Source organism: Misgurnus anguillicaudatus, chromosome 20 (assembly GCF_027580225.2).
Source record: "Misgurnus anguillicaudatus chromosome 20, ASM2758022v2, whole genome shotgun sequence".
Classification (NCBI taxonomy): Eukaryota; Metazoa; Chordata; class Actinopteri; order Cypriniformes; family Cobitidae; genus Misgurnus; species Misgurnus anguillicaudatus.
The window spans coordinates 28,561,750-28,578,457 of record NC_073356.2 but is presented as its reverse complement, the minus strand read 5'-3'; the positions used below and the strand labels follow the sequence as shown (position 1 = coordinate 28,578,457).

The following is a 16,708-nucleotide window of genomic DNA, read 5'->3' as shown; positions in this document are numbered from 1 at the left end:
GATACTACAATAAAATAATGTTGTAAGTTTGTAAAAATTATTTTAAATAATTGTTGTAAAAATCTCACAATGACATGTTCTGCTTACTTGTCAAATACAAAATCAATTTATCAACACAACATGTTGGCCTTTGTGTTAAAAGGATAGTTCACCTTAAAATGAAATTTTTTTCATAATTTCTTCATGTTGTTTTAAACCTGTATGAATTTCGAATTTCTTTTTTCTGATGAACACAAAAGAAGATATTTTGAGAAATGATGGTAAACACACAGCAGATAGTGACAATTGACTTCCATAGTAGGAATAAAAAATATAATGGAATTTAATGGGTACCGTCAACTGTGTGCTTACCATCATTTATCTAAATATTTTCTTCATCATTTATCACAATACTTCCAAAATATTTTTTTCCTACTATGGAAGTCCATGATCACTACCCGCTGTGTGTTTACCATAATTTCTCAAAAAAACTTTTTTTTGTGTTCATCACAAGTTTAGAACAACATGAGGATGAGTAAATGATGACAGAATTTTAAATAGTTAATTTAGGGAGGTCGCACCAGCATTGCAAACATAGCGGCCATGTTTGCAATGCCTCCGGGCAGTTATTTCAGTCATGCAAGACTAAAGTCCTATTTACTTGAAGCCATTTGTGGACCCCATTCACTGTCATAGTATTCTTTTTTACTACTATGGAAGTGAATGGGGTCCACGACGGTTTGGTTACAAACATTTCTCAAAATATCCTCCTTTGTGTTCATCAGGTGAGTAAATGCTGACAGAATTTTCATTTTTGGGTGAACTATCCCTTTAAAAAAATAATCTTGTTATATCCAATGTCTTTGGTATAACATGCACTTTTGAATGTTACATTCCTTAAAATCCTTAGGTGTTTACATACCTCAATGCTTTATAGATATTGACACATATCCCTGTGGGTCACCGACCACCCAAAATAACTCGAATGCCTCTGGTATTGCACTGCCCTTTGTGGATTACCAGTCTACGTAAAGAGAGAAAAGAAAGTTAAAGTAGTCCAATGTTTTCTTGTCAACCCCTTAAACATGGCTAATGTGTAATTTGTGTTTACAGGGAAGGTTAAGACTGTGGGTTTTTTCTGTGGTAACTCTGAAAGTCACTCACTTAAGGGTTTCTGTGATGCTCGGGGAAATGGAGAGAAACAGGGTACACAAGACATCTGTATCCTCCAAACATTTGTCAGAAGTAACCAGTGGAATTTTTACGTAACATGGCTTACCAGTGTTAGGAAATGAGCGTGTTTACATACGCGGTTAAAGCTGTTTTATTTGAGATTTTCTGTGGGAAATTTCAATTCGGAAAACATTAAATGACCTTTATGCCAGTTTTAGTAATTTTACAACTCTTTTGATAGAAAATGGCTTTGTTTTAAACAATACACATTGATCTAAATGAGATATCCAACCCTTTAACACAGTACACTGTAAAAAAAGGTACAAAAGCTGTCACTGGATTGGTACCATTTTAAGAGGTCTTACCAAGATATGTACCTCTGCTACCAAGTGCTAATACGCACTCTTCAGCTACAAAATGTACTTTTTAAAAGGGTTCACCCCAGCAATAACTTTTGAGTGTGTACAGTGTTTAGTGTCATCTCATCCATCTCAAAAAAGCATCTTATAACCACTTCTTCTGGAATTCCAGAGGCGCGTCCCTTCAGGTTTGGCATAGGGACATATTTTATGGGCTGTGCAATCCCAAGCATCCTCCCACACTCGCCCTGTCAACACCCAGAGCGAGCTCCTGGAATTACTGTCCTTTTGTCCAGTTAGATTCTTGTAGCGATGAGCATCTCAAATGGATTTCAGATTATGTAACAAATTCAGAGACAGCAGATGTTTAGATAATGAAACCTGACATAGGAATATCATAAATCATGATCAGTGCTAAAGGTCTCATGCATTATAATACATGGACAGAAGGTACCATGTGGTTTGGGAATTTCAGGTCAGATAGGAGAGGCCATATTAAGCTCATGTTACTCACATTGAATATATGTCCTGTCTACAGTGCTTTTTCACTTGAAAAACAATACATTATGTAATCAATTCAGATTGTACAGGTAAATTATTATATTGAATAATAAAATAATAATATTATGAAAATAAAATGGCTCTGTGTGTTAGACTTTCAACAGACCATTACGGAATGGGTTAAAGTGGGCGGGTCTTATCATAGGAGGTGTGGTTTAGGCGAAGGAGGCGGGACTGGAAGAGTTCCTCACCCTCGTGCGCTTGAAGCAGTCAGCTGAGCACAAGTTGTGCGGACGCGGCTCTGACCTCGTAGCGCATGCGGGATCGCGAGGAAAACGTTTAACCCCGTCCCCGTGCACACAGTTTGTCATCCCAACATAATCCAGTTTAATTTCCTCCCTTTTCATTCAGGTTTCGTCGTTATTTTCCCGAGAAGAGTATCGATTTAAAGGTGAGTCCTCCAGTTATTTGCGTTGAAACATATGGTTTCGTGTTCATGCTATAGTTTGTACATGTTTGGATGTAATGCATGCGTGCTTGTGTAGCGTTTTACTCATACTGTCGTGAGCAGAAGCTTCACAGCTGTTTATTCGAGTAGAATTGAAGTACACTGACTTTATGAATGAGATAAGTTCACCTATAAGTTTTAATAAAGTAAAGTCTGTGGTAAAGTCTGCAGCCAGTGTTTACCGGTGAACTTTGCGGACGCATGTTTACAAAACAACTTAACGAGTCTCCACCCACGAAAATTAACCACGGGTTTGATATTTGTAACGGAAATCATAATGTACAAAATATATATAGTTACCATAGTTTAACTATGATATCTAGGTTATAGTAAAACAATGGTAATACAGATGATAATTTGTCCACCAAAAAACAACAACAACAAAACAAGGTTGCAATCTTAACTACCTTTACTATAATAAATTAATAAAACCATGTCCATTTTCACAAGGGGGTGTATTAAAGATAGCATTTGCTAGACTGTGCATAAAGTTATAGTTTGATGCAGAAAATGCACCTTTGGCCTAAACTAAAGTTTTTGTTGTATTTCGAGTTTGTGGTTAGGCAGATGGAGACCTCACACTTTTTGTTTTGGACTGGTTTTCAATGAGGTCTCAGTGAAAAGAGGACTGTTATGAATGAGCTTGTTCTGAAGTGTGGCCATAAGCCGCAACATAATCCCACATTATGATATTATGCAAATGTTTGATTTGTGCACCACACTTGCAAATAAGATTTTACATTTATTAATAAATAATTGTCCAGTGGAAATGTTCAATAGAGTTATGTAATAATCTTGTGTGAGCTCTCTCCTAAATCTCTCTTTCTGTCTCTCTCTCTCTCTCTCTCTGTCTCTCTCTCTCTCTCTTTCTCTCTCTCTCTCTCCATACATGCGCACACACACACACACACACACACACACACACACACACACACACACACACACACACACACACACACACACACACACACACACACACACACACACACACACACACACACACACACACACACACACACACACACACACACAGAGACCCACACAGACACACTGTAACAAAAAAGGTGTATCTTTTGTCAAGGCAGGAAGGGAAGTTGTTTAGTTGTTAACTAACAATAGACTGGCCAAATGCTGGGGTTGTGTTTTAAAAGGCATGTTCAGACACACACATGAGTTCTGCCACTTTCTTTTACAAACACACACAAGTGCACGCGCACACACATCATAACTAGAATTGTGTGGGTTTTATTTGGCTGAGATTTTGCAGCGAGCAACGAAGCAAGTCGACAACTCTAAATTGCCTCCTCCAGGGCTAGAAAGTTCACATTTATGTCATTTCAGTTCACTATTTTATAGATAAGCGAAGCTTGATACCGTCACACATACATTGTGGTTCAAATAGCACAATGCACCTTATTATTTGTATTTGGTTTTAGTGGAATCATCTGGACACGAGCAATGTGTCATAGAGGTAATGTCATGTAGCCTGGGTGCCAGCCCATCTTAGCCCCGCCCACAAGATTTTGTAAACGGGAAGATGGGTCTGGGGTTTCTGCGTTGAGGAGCTACTATTTTAGAACAAATGCTGGTCGAACCAATCAAATTGTCAGGGCGGGCTTTATACGATGATGGACAGATAATCAACAGTAACGTAATAAACCACGTCACCAAAGAGCGCGTGTGTTGAATGACTGCCGCTGTAGAGTTCAGATGTGTGGATTCTGACATTGAGTCTGTACTAAAAGATATCGACAGAGCATTGATTTTAAAAGAGGAACAGAGAAACGCGAGCAGGGCATTTGTTGATGTCCTATTTGGCAAAAGTTGGTCGCAACTGAAATGGCTAACGTTATCACGGCGATGCAACTCAGCGTGCACGACGAGATGGATATAATTAGCGGTCGTTGCCAGCTTCTTTTCGGAAGCCCGGAATCGTGGTTGAGTGGAGGGACATGCTAGGCTCCAATATTTTCAAGCAAACGTAATGGCTATCGCCGTGGATGAAGTTCACCTAACGTACAAATGGTAAGAGATAGTCTTACTCTATGACTTAGTAAATACTTCATGTTGTGATATAAACTAAATGTTGTAAACATAATAGGTGTTGATGTACATTCGCTAACTCGGTATAATCACAATGTTAGTGTCATTGTAGCAAATAACTACCAGTTCGGTCAGGCTGCAAAGACGTAATTTCAACATATGTTACACACTCGGTTGCTCTGATTGGTCGTAGGTCTATCCAATTGAGTGCAGAGGCATTTTTCGGTTGAGACACGCCTCATAATTATAGCTCAATGGAGCGGTATCAGACTCAAATTCTGACTAGAATTGAGTATGGCAACGTCAGGCTAAATGTCATGCACACCAACAGTGATTTGCTGCTCCAAAGTGACGAAAAGTCATTCAGTGTAACAGAACAGAGGTTATGCATATGTAAATGCACAACAAAGTCATGTGACTGACACCTGAAATTGTTATGTTTGTGTCAATGAACTGGTCAGTCTCAACTAGTAACTGGTCTCCAAACAGTAATGGACTTTTCCATTGCAGGGGACAGGTCATTAGCTTTTTTCATTGAGTTTAGTAGCACTTCAGAGTGGGAGGGACTATAGGCCTGTCGTTATATTTGCGCTGCCTACTGCTGTGACATCACACAAAAGTGGGAGCAAGCGTCGTTTAAATGCAGTGTTTCCCATACATTCATTTATTTGTCAGTCTGCCACAAAATCGAAATTGAACACTACAAATTGATGTTTGCACATCGTGTTTATCACTACCTCTGTCTCACATGACATTTTCTGTACAAACCCCTGTGGCGTCATAGATGTGCTCCGCTAAGTTGCAAAAATGCTGTGCATACATGCTAACGTACACAAACTGCAAGGAAAACACTGGTATGGTGTTCCTGATTCAAAGCCTGTGGATGTTTTTCACCGTTAAAAGGGAGTTTGGGAACTTACAACAAAGCACAGATGACAACAGGTGTGCTCAAGACAACGCAAGTACGAAGGTAAAGCTAATGACGAAGGTTTAGCAATGATGCTGGTAGTGACGATTCTCTCAGACCAATCATTGATCTATAGTATTTTCACGTCACATTTTAGTATTAAGTTCAGCTCGCTTGGAACCCCAACCGAGGTGGTACTTAATCCAAGGCTGCAGCCTCCGGAAGTTGCATTTGTAGGCGGCATACGTCATCAAGATTGTCTTTTTAATCTTAGTTAATTGTAAATTGTTGTAATATGCTTGTGACTTATGAATATAGTGCTGAGTTAAAGGCGGAGTCCACGATGTTTGAAAAATGCTTTGAAAAAGGAGACGGGCCGACTACCAAAACACACTTATAGCCAATCAGCAGTAAGGAGCGTGTCTACTAACCGACATCCTTGCCGGGTTGCGTATGTGTGGGGCGGGTCTATCAACAGAAGGTCCAGATTCTATTGGGGTAGGGGTGTGTTTGTTTAGGTGATTTCAAATATCAACATTGGCTTTCAAACATTGTGCACTCCGCCTTTAACTTAAATAAAACAGGCTTGGTGATGTATGCAACCTGCATAGGGGACATCTGAAGGCTGCAGCCTTTGGATTAAAAAACGGCCTATAATCCAAGTAAACCATGCCCCAAGCCCACCTGTGCAGCCAGGCCAGGGTGCGATTAACCGGACAGGCACAGTACCGAGCAATCACATTGAGTCAAACGAACAAGGCTTTGGGGTCAAATGCGCTTGGGTGCAGTTTGGTTTGAATTGTGCGAGTACGCGCTTATGAGCAACCAATGTGTTCATTCTAAAAATTATACAATTAGCATGTATGCTAAAGTCCTGCAAAACTGCAGTTAGAAAGCTAAAATGAGAGAGAGATTAGGTTTAAGAGTAGTGTACTCACTATTATTAGCCTTGGCCACATGGAGTCTCGGGGGATTGAGAGAATAAGAAAACGTGCAAAAGTTTTGACAGGGAGAGTTCTGTTACATGTGCTCCTAATTTAACCATTGCTGACTGATCCATGCCTATTGTGTTTGTTTTGGTCAGAATTGCTGAAGTCTGCATAAGTGGTTTAGGTCGGTCCAAAAACTGTATATTTAGAGCATGAGTATGTTGAAACTACACATGAACAGTCACAACCTATCAAACTCTGTTCGCTTGCAGAGATAGTCCGTATAGGAACTAAGTTTGTCAGTTTGTTTTGATACCCTCGGTGTCCCAAGTTGGATATATTTTCTCATTCACTCTTGTTTGTGTGGTCACACGGGTGGTCCGTGTTAGATTTTGACCTGATTTTGGAGTCTTGGAACACACGCATACCCAGCTGCCTCTGACAGACCGTCACAGGGCGATAACTCTTTTGATCTCTCCATCCTACCACGACCGCCTTCCAATGGCCTTTGTGCAATCCAAGATAACACAATGTGGCACCCGTCATCCGTGTCCACTGTATTCCTCTGCTCCTCCGTGTTTAGATGACCGCATCTCCGTTGGTCTGTACGTTAGGGATGTAGCGTTTTCTCATTTGCAATACAAACACCACTTTGTGGTGATTACCCCCAGCTTTTGTATCTCAACACATGATAACCCTTAACCCCTAATCACCCAAATTCCTCGTACAACAGGGGATACCATTATAAAGGCATAAAACAAACATGCACCTGGCCCTTGTCTCCTAGAAACATTTCCTCAAGAACCTAGTTTGGGTGGAGTGGGAGTCTCTGAAAGCCTTGGAAGATTTCTGGGAGGTTCTGCATGGGAAGATTTTGATTTGGGTATGTGGTTGTTGAAGAACTTAATCAATCAGATACACTGTTGAAAATATGTTGCCATAAAAAAACTATTATTGGCTGAATTTGACAGTCCCCATTCATTTCGATTTCATTACGAAATATTTCCTCTGCATTCCATGGGAGGAAGAAACTTGGATGAGTTTGGGATTACATGACAGAATTTTCATACTTCATTTCTAAAAACAATGTTTGCCAGTTTATCCTTTGGACTTTTACTTTTTGTTTAAACAAACCAAGCTCAGTATGCCTTCATATCTGCTGACCTGGATGACCCACTAAGACTTTTCTTTAAGAGATGTTCGAACCAGTGACAGTGATGACAACTGTTGATATGAGAAAGGAGGTTTCAGGCCAAGTGGTTGTCTTGTTCACTAATTGAGTGTTTCCAGGAAGAATGCATCAACTATTTTTTATTATGAAGGAAAGAGGAGCACTTGACCTGTGTTTATGTATGTACTCAAAGAAGAATGGGACACAGTTGGAACGATCACCAAGACCTTGAAATTCCTCAGCAGTCATGAGAGGGAGTAGTGGGATCCATTCGCCCTCTTAATTTGCCTCCCGATAAGACGTCATTAAAAATTTCAGCCATCTCCAAACATTGAAGATCCCTCATGTGCTCATTTCTTCCCCTCATTCTATAAAAAGTGTTTCTTGTCGGTTCTTGTACAGAGCGCCACCCAACACGCTGGTGGACCATATCGGTATTTGGCAGCTTTATATAGTGTCTGATATTTTAACAATAACAGGTTGGATTACATAACCGAAACAATTGAGCCCCTGTCAGTCAGCACCTGCATCGATAGAAGGCGAAGTTAAATGAACTGCTGACACTTGAACTTGGAAACATTTTCTTTAAATGGATTTCAAAAGTATGTTCAGGTCAGCTTTCTCTTCGAACCACAAACTTTAAAAGATTTGATGCAGATGTGGAACGTGGATTTGTCATGCATCTGCGTTTCAGAACCTCGACCAGGCTGATTTCACAAGTTGCATCAGTAGTTGTGTTAAAAATTACTTCATTGCTGTTGTCAAGAGACATGTGGTTTCTAGTTTATGATGTGCTTTGTGCAGGCTTTTCATTGAGCTTGTCCAGAACTCTTAAACATGCATTGTTCTTCAACAAGCCCATCAAATCGAGTGCAGCAGGGATGACGTATTTTTGGTGGGCAAACCCTGTAAGCGAGTTTTAGCACTTCTGGTTCCATCATCACAAAGTCAATGTTTTTTTTTTTGAATGCTTAAAAGTGTCTTTTAAGAGAGGCAACATGGGACTTTCTCCGGAACGTTAAACGTTATCACGCATGAAGATATCAATGCAATAACAATGCAGCTTGGGCACAATGCATTTAGTCTTCAAAATACATAAAAAAGTTATGTTTGTCTGTAAAAAATTATCTTGTTGGACAAAATTTTCATAAACTGTAGGACAGTAGATTTCCAGGAACACGATTGGTGACCACGGATGTAGTGTATAGGTGGTCTCAAAGCTAACATGCATGGACTAAAAACCACAAAACTCAACTTTTGACTTTCTGTTCCAGGTCTGTGCTCACTTGAACTTCATGCACCTGATTGAACCTCCTTTGCTGGCCTAATAGAGACTACCTAAGCGTGTGGTCTCAGTCATTAGCCAGCGCGTCTTTGTGCGTATACGTGCATGAATGTGTGTCTTTCCTTTTCTTTAGTATAATGAGCTCGTCCACTGATGCATAGCGGCCCTGAGTCTTTCAGTGCTGGATGTTAATTTGAGGTTTTTTGGTGGAGTGCTCATGCAGTTCAGGTTGAGCCTTCATCCCAAAGTTCAGAACCACATGTTTGGCTCTTTTAGTTTTCACTTTGGACCTATATAGTACCTTGTCAAAAAGTACTTTGGTTCAGGGCTAAGCTTTACTTTCAGGCATGTCAGATCAAAATGTTCCTGGAGGGAACCAAAACATCATTTCTCTGTAGCTTCCATTCATCCATCTTCAGTTCTCCTCCACATCTTCTTTCTGACAGTTCTTGTTCAGCTTGACCTGTAGCTCACTTTTTAAGCCTGCCCTAACACGGCCCTCATCTCCCAACCCTCTCACTCAGAGGAGATCAGTTTTAAACGGTGCAGTGCTATTTTAAGTAGTGGATTCTGTCGTGTAACATGCTGTGTCAAACACGTTGGCAGTCTGCAGTAAATGTATTACAAACTGTCTATGTTAAGGCATATCTGTGTCCCCATCTGAGTAAGTTTTACCACATACCTTGTTAAGTGAATCTGTTTTGGTAAATCTACAGTAGAGTATCTGTAAATTGCGTTGTGGGGGTGTAAAAGGAATTTTAAATGTTAAACGTACTTTGATAGTCATGCGTCTTAAGTCGCACAGGTAAATTTGTAGCAATAGCCAACAGTACATTTTATGGGTCAAAATTATTATGTTCCACAAAGATACTTGGTAAATTTCCGACCGTAAATAATATAGAAAAATATTTCCACTGATACCAATAGCCGATTTTTTCAGACTGATATCGTCCAATGCTGATAGTTTGGTGGTTATATTAACTTTCATTAACTAAATTCTGAAGACATATTGAAGATATTGAATATTAAACGAGTGATGTTTCTTTAAATTTTCTATAGACTGTTTCAGAAGTAACAACATAAACAAGCGGCTTTCGTGGAACACACGTAACTTCCAGTAAACTTCGCTAACAAAGTACTTTATTTATATAACACGCAAAATACAGAACACACAGATTACCTAGAAAACCAAAACATTCAGTGTTTTCGATGAGGTATTTGTTCAAGAGTTCAGTTTATCAACTAGTCAGTCATTAAACAAACAGAAACTGGAAGCAAAGTTCCGACCAGACGCGTAATCGCGTCACCGCACTCGCGTCCGATGAAACAGTCTATAAGAGGTCAAATTCATTTCATTTTCCTGTTGTCTTTTGATTGACAGGATACACTGAAAAAATGATTTATTGAATTTAATAAATTTTTTTAAGGTAAGTGGTTGCAATCAATTTATTTAAAGGAACAGTATGTAAGAAATGTATATCAATTATTCATAAAATGGCCCTGATATGTCACTAGACATTAAGAAATAATTTTCATTTCAAATACTTATATCACTGACAACAGTGGTCTGGCCAGGATATTGTCATTTAAAAGTGGAGTTGCAGCCCTCAACTGATGTTTATGTTGTCATGTTGTGTATTGGCCACCAGTTGTGTGATTGCAGTACCAGTTTTAGCCACAAGTTTTGTGATTGCAATACCAGTTTTGGCCACAATCCTACATACTGTTCCTTAAAGCTACATTTTATTTTACTTTACTAATCTTTTTCGTTTAAATGTAGCTTAAATAAATTGATTGCAACCACTTACCTTAAAAAATTGATTAAATTCAATTAATAATTTTTTCAGTGTATATTGGCAATGACGTGGCTGTTTTTAATCTGTTGGCCGTTAGTGTAAAAAAATTGCTTTTATTGTCCGATACCGATTATTGGCCGATATATCGGTGCATCTCTAGTAAATATATCAAAACTTTATTTTTGTGAGTGGATGCAGGACTTCATTTGGACAATATTAAAGGCAATTTTCTCAATGTTTCGATTTTTTTTTGCACCCTCAGGTCCCTGAATACCTGGTTTTCAAATGGTTGTATCAAACAAATATTGTCCTATCCTAACAGACCCTAAATTAATGGAAAGCTTATTTATTCAACTTTTAGATGATGTGTACGTCTCAATTTAAAAATAATGACCATTATGGCTGGTTTTGTGGTCCATGGTCACATATAAGATTTTGTTTGTGATTGTGGTATAGTACTTGGATGGTCCTTTAATAAACAATCCCATTTGAGATGCCATAAAATCAGAATTAGAGTTATGTTGCTTCATAGCCCATGTCTGTTAGCTTTGATTCCCTCAGTAATGCTGGTGTACTCCTAAATGTTGACAAGTTGAACGTTAGCAGATACACATGGACAGTTTCCAGTATTTCTCTTCTGAGAAGACACTAAAAATATTGATGGTGACTCATGTTGCACTACACAGATTTTTATCCCATCAAATGCTCTCTAGTATGCCCATGTCCCTCCCCTAATACCAACTGCAACTGTCTAGAAAGTAGCAGACCATGGCTTATATGTGGCTAATATGTCAAATATGTTTGATATTTAGTAATAAATCATTCAACACAAGGAAAATAACTGGGCAATCAAATTCATTGGGCTGTAACAGTCTCTCTCTCTCTCTCTCTCTCTCTCTCTCTGTCCGTCTCTCTTTCTCTCTTGTCTCTCTCAGGCTACTGCACAGGGGATAGGAGGTGAATGTGACGACTGAAAACATCTGCAGTTTTTCTGAGTATGGCATTAGCTGGATGCCCAGACTATTTCCTACATCATCCAAACTACCAGGTGAGGTCCACTTATTCTGTAACACATTACATAGTGCATAAATCATATAATTATATTATAATTGCATTAGATGCAAAATATCAGTGGCAATTGCAGACAAATGATACTACAACTTTTCTCAAACGTTACATCACCGTTTAACAAATTAACTTTTATAATGCTCTGAATGAATCAAGAGTTTTATAGTTATATGATATGTGTCCTGTATAGCTCAGTTGTTAAGCATTGCATTAGCAGCACAAAAGGTCATTAGTTTAAAGCCAGGGAACACGCATACTGATAAAAATGTGTACCTTGTAATGCACTGCAAGTCGCTTTGGATAAAAGTGTCTGCCAAATGCATAAATGTAAATGATGATATGTGACACTACATAATGCAAAGAACATTATGTGAAAATGTTACCTTGATATCTTTAAATGTGCCGTAAAATGGAAAACTGTATTTACCTAGGCATAGATAAATGAGTTTTGTATATGGTAATGACATATTGTGAGCCTCAAACACTATTGTTTCCTGCTTATGTAAACCTCATGCATGCTAAAGACAGCTGAAAAACAGGCCAATCTCAACCTAACATTGACTGTGACGTTACAGTCATGATGTACACCCCAACTTTACACATTAAAGGAACAATATGTAAGAAATGTATATCAATTAATCAAAAATGGCCCTGATATGTAACTAGACATTAAGAAATCATTTTCATTTCAAATACTTATATCACTGACAACAGTGGTTTGGCAGGGATATTGTCATTTAAAAAGTGGCGTTGCAGCCCTCAACTGATGTCTATGTTGTCATGTTGTGTATTGGCCACCAGTTGTGTGATTGCAGTACCAGTTTTAGCCACAAGTTTTGTGATTGCAGTACCAGTTTTGGCCACAATCCTACATACTGTTCCTTTAAATTAATTACAATGTTGTTACAATGCTTAAAAACAAGTATATGCTAGTTAATGCTGCATGCTACGTACGGTTTAGGCGGAAGTATTGACGTTACAGTTGCGTTTTGCAGATCCATACTGAAAAAACACAAACTTACCACTCAGAAACATCCATTAACCATCTCTGAATAATCGATTATTCCTCAAAATCTGTATCTTCATCTGATACAGGCTCAAACATGAGGTCTGTTTACACACACACAGAACTGAACTGCTCCGAGAAACAGCCAATCAGAACAGAACTCAACATGAATATTCAAATGAGGTAATAATCAACCATTTCATTCTAAGGGCAAATCCCAGGGTTGTAAATGGACGTTTCTGGATAATTTTGCACACATACCTTCAATGTAGATATCCGAGAACAATTTAACATATTATTCCAATGCATTCTTTGGCACCTTTAATATTTTTTTATTTATTTAATTATTTAACCTTTATTTAGTCTCATTGAGATATATAATCTCTTTTTCAAGAGAGACCTGGCCGAAATAGCAGAACAAATTAAATCACACAATCACAAAACAAACACAAAAACGCAAAGACAACTCAAGTGCATTTCAATTTAAATAAAAATGCCATTAATTAAAACATTTGCACGTGTGGATGGACTCATATTCAGGAATATTGCCTCAGGAAGGTCATGACAATGATTAAAATCAATGATTAAAATCAAACTCTGATGGTCCTGATAGTCATTATAAGGTTATGAGACTTTAGCCCAGATTTTACAAACGGGGTCACATATTATTGGTACATTTATCACATTAGGCAGTTGTGGATTTGATTGGCACAGACATTTATACGTTGTGTCATACATTGTGCTTTAAGTACTTTGGGAGTCAGTTTATGCAGAACCCAACTCGTTCAAAACCAGCATAAGCGGATTCATCCCTCCAGTGTGCCGGCACCAGCAGCGGTTCCCCAGGGTTCTGCGGCATGTCCGCATGCCTTTCGTCGCCATGGCGTTGCCATGGTGCCACACAGCTGACATGCTGACCTGCAAAGTGGAGGCTGTTGCTATTTATACCCTTGCTGCACAGTCAGCCCTCTCTCTGACTTTTCACTCTCTCTTAAATCATTCCTTTACTTTAACCTCACGAACGACTTTTCCCTTCACAATCCTTTCCTTTCTTTATTATACTCAACTTTTATCAACTACCTCCTCTATACCTTCCCCCATTCTCCTCGCCCGGGATGCCCTATGCAGTGCCTGTGAACGTGGCAGGACTTTAGTGTAAACACAGTGAAGGAAGGGGTGCGGACTGCCCCCTGTGGGCATATATATAACTCTGCAGGGGGTTTCTCTGAGCCATGGGCACCTGGGCTAAATCTTTATAAGTGTGGGGGAAGAGCAAAGCCCAAATATCCATTTTAGTCACAAGTATACACAACATAGTCACCCTGACTTGCCCTGTGGTTCTGCTCTTTTTGTCTTTAATGAATTAAAAGAGCCATGATCTGTATTTAAGTAGCTTTTTATGAGATCAAAAATGGCATTTGGTGGATTTTACTTCATAATTTAAGTTTTAAAACTGCAGTTTGTATACTACTTCTACTTAGTAGTACTACTACTTGCTGCTTTTGTACTGCTATACTTTTTCTTCGCACTGTTCTCCCCTGACTTAAGTTTGGGGATGGGTTGCAAGCTGCTTGTGTTGCGAATGAAGATTAGGGTCAAAGGTCAAACTGAGACTTGGAATAGAGTTTCAGGTTTATAGCAGGGGACAAAAAGTCTGGCTGGTAGGAGCCAAATGGGAAAGTTGAGTAGTTTGAAGGTGTATGTGTGTGTGTCTGTGCATTTGTGTATCACAGCAGCGCCTCCAATTGCCAAGTTTTAGCTGGAGAGGTCGGATGTCAACGCCTAAATGGTTCAGCTTTCTAACCACCCTTTGTCAATAGCCTAGGCTCTGCGCGGGTCACGTGACCGGCCTTTCTAGGAAATTCTGCGCTTTTGTTGCCCCACAGAATCAGCTGGGGGGTTAAGGTTTACATAACGGCCACAAGGCCTGGAGATCATCCAAGTGCAACACACACACATTTGCACACACCCTCCCGCATTCCTCGATCATCCTCTGCTTTGTTCCACTTCTTTTTTTGCGTGCTTTTTACTCTGTTACAGTTCAAGAAAACGACTCTGTACCAAATAAAACAAACATAAAGCATTGAATGGAGTCGAAATCTTTCCCATTGTACATTTTTGTGTTTGTTACACGGTGCAAGATTAACAGTGCACTGGCTAAAGCATTAAAGAAGCTCTTTCTCAGAGCTATAAATTTCCGCCGCTCGTTTTTATAGATGTTTTCTCATTTTCTGAGAGCCGCTTGGCATGCTGCAGTGCGAGGAGAGCAATAGAAAGAAGAAAGGCCCAGCGGAGTGTATGGGGACCTTTGGCAGAGTCCAGTTCCTGGAAACTCGGCTTCCATGTTCTTGGGTTTCCTAGAAAACTGGAAATTGAAAATGTGGCTTTATTTTTATTATTTTTTCTTGGACTACTCGAAGCTTTATGCATTCTGCTTTGAATTATATAGTGTGATATAGTGCATGTGTTTGAGAAGATATGAGCTGACTCTGCATGTGTATGTTTACTTTTATTGGTTTTGGCTATATAAGTTTAGTTGCGTTGAAGAAGATATGTGCAACTCAGCAAAATTTTCACATGCACATATATCACATATATTTTATTATTATTTGTCCATCTGATCTGTCCACGTTGTCCATCAGTACTACTTATCTGTCTGTATGTCTTCTATCTATACCTTGAGATGGATAACATACATGCATATCTCCTGCTTGAATCTCTCTAACCTTCTCGCTCTTTCTCCTTAGGACAATGTTGACCGCACCCCTTCTCACAGGCCATCCACTCTCCTTGGCTCACGCTTCCAGCAGTCATCCAATCGGAATTCTCATAATCACCCAGGTGGGTTGTTAAAAGGTTAATGAATAATTCACACAATTCACTTGAATAAAACGCAACATGATTGTTTCTCACAATCAAGTCTTTTATTCATTAGCCACTTGTTGTTCATCCAGCCAGGTTGCATTTCGAATAAAAACAATTAGCGTACATGTAGTACAATGCAGCGTTATCCCAGTGGTTGTGTGTGTGTTTGAATGAATGTGTGTAGCAGGTCACCGGGTTCTGTAAGGTCGGGAAGGTTACCGGGGTCGTCCCTGTAGCTGCAGTGGTTGTGTGCACTTAAATTTGTATATCCTCCATGGACTGTGCAAGCCAGGGCCTTCCCCCAATCCCTAACTGTTTTATAGCTGTGAGCAAGGCTGTTGGCCACAGATTTTTTTGTGTGCATATGTGTTCACATTGTGTGTGTGTGTTCAGCTCTGCTTTCCAGATGCTGTCTTGCTTTATGTCACTACCCTCCGGCAAATATATTTTTGACAAAGCCAAGAAGGCTTTTTTTGCATGCATGTATAGTTTGTGGGCCGACCACATTGGTCAGTGCTGTCAGAAATACTGACATTGATGTATATCATACTGATACACATAGTGATAAAATGTTTAGCTTGAATGCACTGTAAGTCACATGGATGCATACATGTTAAACAGACTAATCCCAAACCTGTTCCTAAAACTTTTTTTTGGATAAAATTAAAATATATACACACATATAAACACATTAATATTCATGATTTGACTGTTAACTATTGTTGACTAGTCTTTCTGTGTATCTCTGAGTCTATCAGACAATTAAAAGGGACACTTTTTTGAAAATATGCTCATTTTCCAGCTCCCATAGAGTTAAACATTTGATTCTTACCGTTTTGGAATCCATTCAGCCAATCTCTGGGTCTAGTGCTAGCACTTTTAGCATAGCTTAGCACAATTCGTTGAATCTAATTAGACCATTAGCATCGCGCTAAAAATGACCAAAGAGTTTCAATATTTTTCCTATTTAAAACTTGACTCTTCTGTAGTTACATTGTGTACTAAGACCAACAGAAAATTAAAAGTTGCGATTTTCTAGGCCGATATAGCTAGGAACTATACTCTCATTCTGGCGTGATAATCAAGGACTTTGCTGCCGTAACATGGCTGCAGGAGGC

The 16,708-nt window shown here is 39.2% G+C and overlaps 1 protein-coding gene across 2 annotated transcripts in view; it reads left to right on the top strand.

Moving 5' to 3' along the window:
- Nucleotides 1-2,275: 2,275 nt before the first annotated feature.
- The window catches only part of grb10a (growth factor receptor-bound protein 10a), a 55,113-nt gene continuing 40,680 nt past the window's right edge, over nucleotides 2,276-16,708 (top strand). For both annotated transcript variants that reach the window (XR_012359766.1, XM_055220411.2), the window contains exons 1-3: nucleotides 2,276-2,463; nucleotides 11,587-11,699; nucleotides 15,473-15,566. Coding sequence is in view for 1 of the 2 variants with exons in the window: in XM_055220411.2 (XP_055076386.2) it covers nucleotides 11,649-11,699; nucleotides 15,473-15,566 (145 nt within the window). In the remaining variant the exon portion in view is untranslated. The remainder of the gene's footprint in view (nucleotides 2,464-11,586; nucleotides 11,700-15,472; nucleotides 15,567-16,708) is intronic.